This window comes from Carex rostrata, chromosome 4 (assembly GCF_964058835.1).
Source record: "Carex rostrata chromosome 4, lpCarRost1.2, whole genome shotgun sequence".
In the NCBI taxonomy this organism is placed as follows: domain Eukaryota; kingdom Viridiplantae; phylum Streptophyta; class Magnoliopsida; order Poales; family Cyperaceae; genus Carex; species Carex rostrata.
Window position 1 is genome coordinate 8,452,281 of NC_135921.1, and position 12,695 is coordinate 8,464,975.

General features: G+C 33.0%; 2 protein-coding genes across 3 annotated transcripts; one reads left to right on the top strand and one right to left on the bottom strand.

Moving 5' to 3' along the window:
* Window positions 1-2,819: 2,819 nt before the first annotated feature.
* Window positions 2,820-8,016, top strand: LOC144553041 (uncharacterized). 2 transcript variants are annotated; one of them, XM_078301114.1, is made up of 10 exons: window positions 2,820-2,964; window positions 3,875-3,983; window positions 4,256-4,372; window positions 4,517-4,599; window positions 5,951-6,036; window positions 6,440-6,589; window positions 6,669-6,742; window positions 6,819-6,937; window positions 7,503-7,586; window positions 7,719-8,016. In XM_078301114.1, exons 5-10 carry the CDS (start codon window positions 6,030-6,032, stop codon window positions 7,825-7,827), a joined length of 543 nt encoding a protein of 180 aa, XP_078157240.1. In that variant the 5' UTR covers window positions 2,820-2,964; window positions 3,875-3,983; window positions 4,256-4,372; window positions 4,517-4,599; window positions 5,951-6,029; the 3' UTR covers window positions 7,828-8,016. The 2 variants fall into 2 exon arrangements, with proteins under 2 accessions (XP_078157240.1, XP_078157238.1); XM_078301112.1 differs by lacking the exons at window positions 2,820-2,964; window positions 3,875-3,983; window positions 4,256-4,372; window positions 4,517-4,599 and adding an exon at window positions 5,522-5,639.
* Window positions 8,017-8,077: 61 nt separating this feature from the next.
* On the bottom strand, window positions 8,078-9,676 carry LOC144553042 (copper transport protein ATX1-like). The gene is made up of 3 exons (XM_078301115.1): window positions 9,518-9,676; window positions 9,127-9,202; window positions 8,078-8,547 (listed from the first exon to the last, which is right to left on the bottom strand). The coding sequence occupies exons 1-3, from the start codon at window positions 9,524-9,526 to the stop codon at window positions 8,273-8,275; spliced, it is 360 nt and encodes a 119-aa protein (XP_078157241.1). The 5' UTR covers window positions 9,527-9,676; the 3' UTR covers window positions 8,078-8,272.
* Window positions 9,677-12,695: the final 3,019 nt, after the last annotated feature.

The window sequence follows — 12,695 nt, forward strand, 5'->3', positions numbered from 1 at the left end:
CCGAAAATAAGGAAAGGTATCAGAAATTGGTTGGAAAATTAATTTATTTGTCTCATACTAGACCTGACATAGCTTATGCAGTGAGTGTTGTTAGTTGATTTATGCATTCTCCAAGCAGAGAGCACATGGAGGCAGTAGTAAGAATCCTGAGGTATCTGAAGGGTGCACCTGGAAGAGGAATATCTTTTAAAAAAAACCAACACATGAATATAACCGGTTACTGTGATGCTGACTGGGCTGGATGTGTGGTTGATAGAAGATCTACCGCTGGATATTTAACCTTTGTAGGTGGAAACTTGGTAACCTGGAAGAGTAAAAAACAAAATGTAGTGACACTCTCCAGTGCTGAGGCTGAATTTCGAGGAATGGTGAAAGATATTTGTGAACTGTTGTTGTTGAGAAAACTACTAACAGAATTAGGCTTTGAACCTTATGCTGAAATGAAACTTTTTTGTAATAATAAAGCTGCTATAGATATATCTCATAATCCAGTGCAGCATGACAGAACAAAATATATTGAAGTGGATAGACATTTCATGAAAGAGAAATTAGACTCAAATATTATTTCAATGCCATTTGCAAGATCACACAAACAGTTGGCAGATATGCTCACAAAGGCGATATCAAGCAGGGCATTCGATGAATCTCTATCTAAACTCGGTATGACAGATATCTACGTATGAGCTTGAAGGAGGGTGTTGAAGTTACAAGCTAATACGTACAACAAGGTTCACATTTGATCCAGAAGAAAATGAAGAAGGAAATCAAGCAATAATTAAATTATATTTTCCTTCTTTGTTATTTGATTTGTTTCTTAGTTGTTTGTATGGAAAGATATATTGTTAGAATAGAAAGAATGAAAAAAAGAAGGAAGAGATTTGTATCCAGGCACAGGGGCTAACATATATTTCGGCTCTTGGTCTCTCTGAAAAAAGCATGTAAGAAAACAAAATATATTTGATTGAAATAAACAAAGGAAGGGAAAGAAGATTTATGGGAATGATTGTGTTCTTGTTCTTTGTTATATTATTCTAATAATTTTGACATTTTATAATGACATAACAAATTTAATATGAAAAAATTATTTTGTTCATCATAATAATTAAATATTTGAATTACATCTTTATACATGCTATTTTTATTTTCTAATAAAAATAATTTATTAAATAGAGTAGAACTAGGGTGTTCTTAAGTTCACCAAGCCCTTTGGTGAACTCAAGTCTAAAATCCGTCAAATCGGCTTCAAATGACGAATCCGAACCGTTGAAACTCGCTTACCTTACGAGTGATGCGTCTACACGTGACAATTTTAAACATTCGAATTAATTTAATTTAAAGTCAATTAGTCAAAATTAGAAGGTTAATAAATTAATTTTAATGCATTCATTTTTTGAACATTTTTTGACCGCTTGACTTTAAACTAAATTAATTTGAATGTTTAAAATTTTCACATGTAGACTCATCACTCGTAAGATAGGTGGGTTTCAACGGTTCGAATTCGTCATTTGAAACCGATTTGACAAATTTTAAACTTGAATTCACCAACAGAGTTGATGAACTTAAAAACACCCTAGTTGTACTCTATTAAATAATATATTAATTTTGTTACAATATTTAAATTAGATATTCAAACTATATATGTATCTATATGTATTCATATAAATTTAATATCTAATATGTACTCGTATCAGATATTTAACTGATCCATATTTAGGGGTGTTTATCGGTTCGGTTCGATTGAAATCGAACGGAACTGAATTAGCATTGCAACAGAATCGAACCAAAGTTTTATTTCAGTTTGTTCGGTTCAAACCGAAATATATTAATTCTTTCTATTTAAAACAATTGATTTATAATAAACCGAAGTATATTAAGAAATAAATCGAAGTATTTAAAACAATTGATTAAGAAATAAACCGGAACGGTTCGAATCAAATTTATATTATATAAAAGTTCGGTTATTTCGATTTTAAAATTTTTTAAACCGAACCGAACCGAAGTTATAATTCAATTTTAAAAAGCAAACCGAACTGAACCATTAAACCGAAGTTATAATTCAGTTTTAAAAAACAAACCGAACTGAACCATTGAATTGAGGTGGAGGGAGAGTTACGAAAAAAGTGCCAGCCGTGGGATAGAGGAGAGAGAGAGCATAGCGCGGCCGGTTGGGTCAAGTAGAGCTCGACCGGTGGTGTTGAGGAGGGCCATTGTGCGGTTCTTCGTTTCTTCTTTTAGCACCTGAAAAAAAAATTGGAGAGATGGAGAGACGGGCGGACCAAAAAAATATTATTATAATAGAAGAATTCATATAAGCCGTTGATAAAATTTGAATGGTTCATATGTATGCAAGCAGGTCCTGCTTTTTCCTTAGAAAAGCAGCAGATGTGGATCCCTGATCTAGCGCTCAGATCCGCACGGATCTTCGCACATATCAGAGAGTCTATATTTTGAGGCACGTTTGAGGCATGAAAATATGGATCAGATATCTGGAAAAATCTGAGTCAATTCATTTAGGACAGCTAATCTGAACCGTCCAGTGCTTAATTCAACATGTACAAACCAAAACCGAGAATCATATCGGAGTTCGTTTCTTTCTTCAGTGATTTTCTCATCTCCTTCTTGGCTCCTTGCTTTCCCCAATCGAGAAAACTTGCAGAAAGTGCACAGTCCAGTAGGCCTGCTAAACGAGCCGGGCCAGCTCATGGGCTTTGAGCTGGACTCTTGAATGAGCCTAATTGAGCTGCGAGTTTGAGCCCGAACTCGACTCGAACTCAAAATAAATCTCTGTTTCCTTACCGAGCGATCTGATCCGAGCCGAGCTCATGGGCCGAACCATTCCTTCGCTTCTCAGTAGAACTCTTGCTCCGTCGCTCTCCAGTTTTGCTTCTCCAGCCGAGCTTCATCGCTCTCCGCCGCTCTCCAGTAGAACTCTCGCTCCGTCGCTCTCCGTCTCTCTTCTCTCAGGTGCTCTCTCTCTCCTCTCCTCTCCTCTCCTCTCTCTCTCTCTCTCTCTCTCTCTCTCTGAGCTGCTTAAGTTACGATTTTATTTTGTGGGTTTTGTGGGGTAAATTATTATGAAATCTAGTGGTTAATTGAATTATTACCCTTTATATTACCAGAATCTATAGTTTTTCAGAAAAACACATAGATGGTGATCAATAGAAGGGATTGGTGTCAGCTGATCTGACACTACCTTGAATTTGGAAATCATGAAACAAGCTCCTATGAAATTTGGCGTCTTTTTGCCAATAAGAAAAGTACCCCAAACCATGATACTGGTACTGATTTTATTTTGTGGGTCTCGTGTTTTTCACCTCAATTCTCCACATTTTGATTGTGAGATGATGGTCAAATTACATAGGAATATTCCTGGAATGTATGTGTATCCATTTGTGGTTTTTACATGATATTTTTACATTATTAAATCATTCAACTTAGGCACATAACTTAGCAAGTTTGAAACAGTTTTTACATGGTTTTTACATGCCCATGAAACAGTTTTGGCAAATTTGACTTAGAGCCAATGTTTTCATTTATTTTCAATTAAAGGATATTTTGTATGGTTTTGATAATCACAGTACCATCATGCTTCTTCTTTGCTTTTGCTTTTGGTTGCTGTGTTTATTAATTTATTTTTAAGCAAGGGGTGCCTCTGTAAGTATCAGTAAATTACACAAGTAAGAAGAGAACTAGATAAGTGAGAATAAGAAAGAAAAAGGCTTAAAGAGTTTTAAACTTTTCTTTCATGGCCTGAGGGTGGTACCAGTGTTAGAGAACTAATACTAGGGTCCATGTGATAATTACAAATACTTAATTGTAAATATGAAAATGATACACTAAATTCAGGTTGCAATATTGGTTGTTATTATTGCAGAGAAGGCGCAGCTTAGAAGAGTGGACGGGAAGGGTTATTTCTGACATTGACGTGTCGAGAAGTGCACTTATTGCAGCCTTTCTTGAACTTGAAGCAGCCGTCAGATCATGTAAACATTATATAAATATCAAAAACATTTTGTGCATACCTGAATTTAGTGCTAATCAGGTTACTGTCAATTCAGTAACTGTTGTTGTCATTTTGAGATCCAGAGTTTTTATTTGTTTTTTTTTTTTACAAATCCGAAATATCCAAATTGATTTTTTTTTTGTATGGTTAGTGATTACTATCCAAATTGTTAGTGCTGAGTAAAATTTTCAATCTTTTGCACTTATGCGAAACATCACATATCAAACAATCAAATCTAATCTTTGCTTTCAGTTTTCAAGGAAGGAATCTTGAACTGAATTAGAATCAGAACGAGCTGAGAAATAAAGGAAGTTTGAACAGAGTGATGACTCCTGACTTGCTTTATCAGTAACTTGAAGATGAAAACAGGTTACCTTAAACTCAACTGAATGTTTAATTGTAGTCTTCATTGGCTTTTTAGTTTGGATGTAATAGATGTATTAGTTTGGCTTTATGTGATATAATAAAATGTGTCGATTTATCTGTATTGATTAGTTTGTTGTATGCTTGTAGGCGACTGATCTGCTACTGGTATAGCTTCTACAGACGAATCACCATTTCAGAAGAGCTTGGACAGCCCTGCCCTAACTATTCTGGTATATATATATATATGAATTTTTTTTTTAGCATAATTAGAGGCATGCCAAAGAATCTTGCAATAGCTCTATGTGCTTTTATCAAAAATGGGTTTATATTTGAGTTCATGAGCTTGGTGCTCAATTTAACCAAGATCAGGTTTCCATTATTTCCTTGTACCAGTTCATGACTCCTTTGGTTTTATTTATTTTGAGCACTGGTACAGTGCTTGGTACCAACTGCTATGCCTATACAGCTTTAGTTTTTTATGCTTTTGTGGACTTACTTGCAAAAGTTCATGTTATTTAGATTGACTGATCAGATTGGCACAATGTATGATTCGGTACTTGCAATTATTAAACGTTTTAAATGTTTGATTCTAGTTGATTGGCTGATCATATGTTGTTTGTATTTTTTTTTTCTAATGCTTGGTATTAATTTGAATATTTTTAAATGATATGTTGAGGAAGTAATTTTTTTATTTATATGTTTTGCATTTCTTGCATAGTTTCCATCTTGATAATATTTTTTTAAAAAAATTTATTTGTGATTCAAAAATATGGTATTAATTTGAGTGATATGATTGATGAATATGGAAATTGTTCCTCTTTTATAACGACAAGAAATAAAAAAAAGGATAAACAGGAATATTCAGCTATTCGGCTCTACTTTATTTGCCATTGAACAACAGCATGCTTGACACGTATCACTAAAAAGAATTACTAAATTTTTTGAACAACAGCATGCTCGACACGTATCACTAAAATTTTTTAGAATAGTTCTAAACTTCGCCACGTATCACTAAACAAAAAACGAAATGCAGTAACGCTTGCGAGTTCGAGCCGAGCCGAAGGCTCAAACTCATTAAAGTGAGTCAGGCTTTTTTCTTTAAATTTGGGTTGAGTCCGAGCTGAGCTTGCTTTGTTACATGACCGAGCCGGGCTGAGTTTTGGACTGAGTTGAGCCCATTAGCAGGCCTACAGGCCAGCGCGGCCCCTCAAAGTCCGAACCGTGGAAAGACTAGAAATAGGCTGAAAACAACGCAATTTGGTTCGAAGAGGCAAAGCTAAAATTTGTAGTTGCTTAAACCCTAAACCCCATATTATCTTTCTCTATCAGCTTAAAGCCTAATTGCCTGCTTGTAGTTGCTCCAATAATCCATTGATCTACCTTTGGTTTAGTTAAGCCTGGAACTTCTGACACGACAGAGGCTGTTTTTGTTTGTTTGTTGTGTAATTAAGCCTGCAACTTCTATTATTTCAACAAAATTGCGAAATAATTGATCACTTTGCTATTATTGAGATTTCGTTGATCGTTTCTCTTGCTGTAGCTTCTTTCATTTTACCTAATCCAGTGGTTTATATACTGCAGGTGGAATCGCTGGCAGTAGCAGCAGCTCAATTGGATATTTTTTGGTTTCATTGAAGAGGTTTTTCACCAGAGGGGAATCATGGATGGTACACAACCTTCTTCTCCTTTCCTTTGATTTCCTTCAACTTTGGTTTTAAATTTGAAATCTTAATTATTATCCGTTTAGGATATTAGATATTTCAGATAATAAACAGTGGAAGGAATTTGGGAAAATTAGGTAAACTGATTTCTATGATAGAATATGTGAGGTTGTAAGGGATTGGCTGTGAGGCGGGGTTACTCGGTGAACATTGAGTTTCTTATTTTAAGGTCAATTACACACTAATATGCAACAGTTGGTAATTTAGGAACAACACTTGCACTCAAATTTCATCATTTTAGCACTAGCATTGACAATTTATATACCTTTCTTGTTCTTAGTACCTCAGATGAAATTCTCATAAGAATTTATTATCTATAATCATGTTGCTAACTGCTATTTTGTTGTAGTTGATTCACAGACCACCATGGAGGAAACAATTTTGGTGGGGGATGACCTAATGCTGGGCCCACCATCCCCTATCATTCCCCCAGAAATTGCTTCTCATGTGCTCGAAGGTGTCGATATATGCGATGGAATTCTTAAAAATCTTTTCCTTTGTAAGTGCATATCCAATATTTTAGTCCTGCAATCATAATTGTTGCCACTGCACCCAGATAACTATGCTTTATGTCTCAGGTCTACAGATAAATGACATTGAACCTTTTTGCCAGGATGAAATTGTATTGTACCGGCAATGTGCTGAGAAACGGGTCAGTTGTATTGGCAAAAATAGTCATTATAATTCTCTTCGGTGTTATTGAATTATCTAATAATTTATATTTACAGGATAAAGAAATAAGGGAGCGGTTGAAGGACAGTGAGTATAAATTAGGGTTATCAATGCCTATCGAAAAGTCAAAGGACAGAACTACTCAGCTCCAATCTGAAGTAACATTGCTTGAGAGGTATCTCTATATTTTTTTTTGGTTTCAGGTGTTTTGCACTAAATTTATTTGTTTCAATTAAAACCTAAAACAAAATCAAAGAAAAATCTCACTTGTAGGATCTAGCTGTTATTTTAAAGTCATTACTAATGTGTATTTACAAAATAGGTACTGATAAATTTCAATACAATGACCCTCCAATTAATATGTTGATCATTTTTTTTTCTTAAAAGAAAGATAATTTTTTTTTTAAGCAAAGATAGTTGGAGAACAAAAAGGTACTTTAAATTAATGAACTTTATTGTCTCTCCACATAAAATGGGATGGGCCAACCTGGGTTGCTTTCTAGCTACTGAATGTGACCATAATTTTATTATTACTCATAATGATCATTTGACTGAATTCATATGAAAAGTTTAATGTCATTAGGGTCAGGAATCAACATACGGTCATATACCAGTTGACTTGGTACCTTTACACTAAAATTTAGAACTTCTCTTCTAACTGACAACAGTTAATGTATATTTGTTGATAATCTCTCTTTATTTTCCGTAAAAATAAATAAGTATCTGCTTGCATTTGGTAGGCGTCTGATACTTGCGAGTGGAGCTGAGGGGATGGAGGGGTTTCGCCAGAGATGGAGCTTGCACGGGCGCCTAGAGGATACTAAGTACTTTCTCTTCCTTCAATTTTCAGACTTTAGTCTTAAACGTAGTTTAATTATAAATAATTTAAATTGCTGCTCTGTTGTAACAGCTTTCTGAAATAACTTCTTATATTCTCTCTTTGATTTGTTTTGTAGAAAGAGACTGGAAGCGTTGAACCAGGGAATGGCAAAAAGAGAGATTGAAAATCCAAAACAAGAGTTTCAAGGAGATGCTGTTACTAAGAAGAAATGGTTCTTCTTTTAGAAAACTTTCTCCTACTTTTTCTCGTCAAGTTTTGTGGATGGCTATCAATTTTGCGCATGATCAGAATTTTATCGTGTCTCAGTTCTCAAGGGCTGATTATGGCGGTTAATGAATAAAATAGTAACTTTCAGATGAACTGCTTTCATTCTTGTTCGAAAATATTTATTTTCCGCAAAATTTTATGCATCATTCCGACATCAGCTAAGACTAGTTGAGAAACACAACAAGGACCCATAAGAAACAAAAATAATATATATTCTGTGTATTCATTCCTCCAACGATAGTATATTATTTCAATTTTTGGGTTAGCCAGAAATATATGTTTGGCAGTTACATGGCAGCACAGAAACTGTAACTACTACATCTCAGCAATTATTCATAACATAATACGAAGTAGATATTATCATGATTGCAATCATTTGTAGAAAGTCTTGATGAAATCAAATCAAGAACTAGCTGTTGTCATAGCAGGAGTTGCAGGATCTGCAGTTGCAGCAACAGTAGTTTTGGTTGTGTCTGCAGAGGCGGGTGGAGCAGTGGTTGTGGTCTTTGTTTCAGTTACAGCAGCTAGTGCAGCTTCAATCTTTGTTTCAGGCTCAGCCTCCCAGAAGGAAGTCTTTTTCCCGGTTTTAGAAACAGTTTGGAAAACATCATCTGGTTTAATGTTTCCTATAACAGTCACCTTTTGTTCCTTCAGGTCCACATTGAATGAATCCACACCTGTTTTAACAATCAAAATTTAAAAAGGTCTTCAATCAATTTGTTTCAATCGTTGTACATCTTTCTTGAGTGATAATGCTGGCTGCTTTTACTGGAGACTGAACGTTTAAAAAAATGCATGTATGACTGAGAAGTCTCCAAAGAAAAAAAAAACTTGTAACTCAAAATATTCATAAATCAAATGTTAAAGAAGTAAATGATAGATTATATCTATTTTGTTAATTGTTATACATTTCTAAGGTAACTAAGAAAATGATAGACTATATCTATTTTGCTAATTGTTATATCTATTTCCTTTAACTATATTTTTGTAACACATTTTTTTTTCTTTTCATGCTCATTGATTACTGAATTACTTTTAATTCCCCTACTGAAGTATAAAAATATTGAATACCATTAACATTAACCAGGGAACTCTTTTTTTATTTATTTTTCCAACAATGTATGTCCTTTTTCACAATTACTGGATATGTACTGCTGTTATTGCAATTAATTACTGATGCAGGGGCTTCTGCAAATTCCTTTTTCTAATAGTAGTGTGCGCATAGGTACAAGAGAAAAGATAGAAAATGATCAAACCTTGCATTTTAGTTAGAGCCCTTTGAACTGCCCCGGCACATCCTTGGCATGACATGGCAACCTTGAGCACAACTGTCTGTGAAATAACAGAAAGAAAAATATGCATATATTTAATACATTTCTAGTTTCTTTTGCTAATTGCAAAACATATGCAACGTAAATTTCCAGGAAGAACTCAGCAACATAGTTTTGTTTGGATATATTCTGGTACCATCCATTAACGCTCAAAAAAGAAATTCTGGTACTGGCATCAAATTTTTAGAATTTTATCAGAACTTCACAAGGAGATCTCAATGACATCACCTTTTTCTTGGAGAAAAAGCAAAAATGTCCAAATTAAAAACAAATAACTTAGACCCGAGAAGAAGGAGATGTTCCAAGGTAAATTTACCTCAGCCATGGTGTTTTACAAAGAGGTGTCGTCTGACTCTGGAAGTAGCTATCAGAAAGAAATTACCAACGAGAGAGGCGATGATAAGTTGAAGAGGGTCTGTGGGTTTTTAAATAGAGAGAAAAAAAAGAGAGAAATAAAGATGGCGTGGAATCGAATCCAATTGCTGGGTTGTGGATCAGTGATGGGACCCATTAACAAAAGTAGGTGGGTTAAATATGGATAGAATATTATTGACATTACAACCTTACCTCTGATTTGTTCACATTTAATAACCCTTTTACTTTCCTCATTTTTGAGCAGGAAGCGTTTCTGATGGTAGTACTAGTACTGAAGTACAAAGCACCAGAAGGTAGTACAGTTTCAAAAAAAAATGGTTGGAGACTTGGAGTTGTGAACACCTCATCTCCTCAAAGTTTGGTAAACCAAATTAAAAAAAAAATGAAGATGGAAGATCTACAAATCGTACAGTCTGCGGCCACAACAATTGCCTGGTTGCAGGGATAATATGATTTGACTTTATATTTGAATAATATTTCCCATGAGAGGGTTCAAATGCCTCTATTTTTTGTGCCTCCACTATGCCTCTATTTTTTAAAACTTTAATAACTAAAACTTTAAAACTTAAAAGTCAAAATAAAACCGTTGGATATGATCTACGTCATTTTATTTATGCACGTGTAAAAAATTATGACATTTCAATTTTATTTTGATTGTCATCAAGAGCTTGTAAAAAATGCATTAATGTGAATGATTTATAGACGTTGATTTTTGAACTTATTGATTCACATTAAAACAAAATTGAAATGTGATAATTTTTTATGAGCACATAGAGAAAATAATATAAATCACATCTAACGGTTTTATTTTGACTTTTAAGTTTTAAATTTTTAGTTATTAAAGTTTTAAAAAATAGAGGCATGATTGAGGCATTTGAACCCTCCTCTATTTCCCATTGTCTTGAAAAAAAGTTAACATTTATTTAATCATTTCCCATTAGTGCATGACTGCATGGCCTAATAAGTGCTATAAACTTTATATAATATACAAAGAGGAGGATTCCAATGCCTCATGTCTTTTATACCTCATCGTATCTCATATTTTATATCTTTGTTTTTAAAGTCTAAATTGTCGATCCGAACCGTTTAAAATGAAATCCATACTAAAATATGGTTGGGAGGTCCATAAATAGTGATTTTCTATCCATCTTAAAAAATAGTAAATTTTTTTCAAAAATTATAAAATTTCATCTCCGGGTATATTTTAGTATAAATTGTATGTTGAGCGGTTCGGATTAACAGTTTAGACTTTGAAAATAAAAATATAAAATATGAGATATGATGAGATATTACAAAAAAAAAAAAATGTGCTGCTTGCCTTGATAGCGAGGCCCAAAATATTTGGGCTCTGGATACTTGTGCCTTTAGCCCAGTCCGCTTCTATCTCTTTATAATCCGATAATTTGATCTGAATCCGTACAAATGAATGTGTGAATCTCTTAAAGCTTATTGAACAGTGCTAGCCCAGTTAGCACTATTCTCTTAAAGCTTATCTATTAGATTTGTTAACAGATCTCGAAAAATGAAATCTGGATCTTACATGTTCCGAATATGAAGTTTTTAAAGATTTTGATTAGTAATATTAATATAGAATACAAATATATTTCTAATATTTTTAATTTTATATATTTTTAATTTTTTTTTTGTTTGGGACAAGTTAGTCCGATTTTTTTATTAATATCCATAATTAAATAGAAAAATATTCATGATTTTTGGATATTAATAAAAATGCCAATTCGTTAGAATTCTTGCTGGTTCATTTTTTTTTTCAGAACCGTTTCTGAGGTCCTGGGATTTTTTTTTGTATGTTGTTTTCCCAAACTTATGAGTTATTATATAAACCTTTGAATTGTCGAATTTTTATGAATGTTTCAGAATTTTGTATAATAATTTAGAAGAGAGTTCAAATACCTTCATTTTTTATGTCTCTATCATATTTCTATTTTTTAAAAAATTTTATAATCCAAAAATAAAAATTTTAAGTCAAAATAAAACCCTCAAATATGATCTACATTATTTTAACTATGCACGTGTAAAAAATTATGATGTTTCAACTTTGTTATGTTTGTTATCAAGAGCTTGTAAAATTGTACTAATGTAGATAATTTCTAAACATTCATATTTCAACTTATTGATTCAAATAAAAAAAAAATGCGATAATTTTTTGTGACATGTAGTGAAAATTATATAGATCCTATCTAACGGTCTTATTTTAATATTTATGTTTTAAATTTTGAATTATTAATGTTTAAACATGTAACACTATGTAAAATACATATATTAAATTTATAATTGAAAATAATATACGATATATTTAGATGTGTTTTTCAGCGAAATAAATTATAATTTAAGTGAAATATTATTATTAAACAAATTAGCGAGATAATTTACTTTGAATTGACTTACTATCAAATTGATTACTTAAATATTAGATTAAAAACAAATGCTATTAACTCGAAATTTCCAAAATAATTAGAAGTGAATGAATAGAATAGAAAATGAAATTAGTATGATACAATACATAGGATTAATATATATATATATATATATATATTCTTTTTATTACTTTGGACTAATTTGTAGATTTTAGAAAGTTAAAGGTTAAATTACAAAATGAAATTAGATTTATAAATTAATAGGTGGGACCCGCATAATTTTGTTCTTATCTTATCTTCTCCATTTATATTTTGATTAACATTGTTACTATTTTCTTTTGACTTCTATACGTGGCAAATTTTCTTTGCTCCAGCGTGCCACACATATGACTTAAGCTGTTGGTTCTTTTTAACCCACCTAAACTATCCCTCCTGCAAAAATCCTTGTTTCCCCTCCTTTCTTTTGTTTCTCTTTGCGAGGTAGACCTAAGAGGAATCCTTCCTCCTCTGTTGAGCATATTGTAGTTGGAGCCTTGCTTAGTTGCTCCTTGTGTTAAATTCTTTCTTCTTGTAACTCACCCCTTGCATGGATATCTTGAAGTGAAAATTGACGGAACAGTCCGAAACAATTCGTATTGCACGATCAATCGCTCTATTTCCCTACATTATCAGGTGCGAGGTTATTGAATTAGTTTGAGATTCATAACTAGGAATTAAATCGTAACTCGCTGTGCATTTTGAATA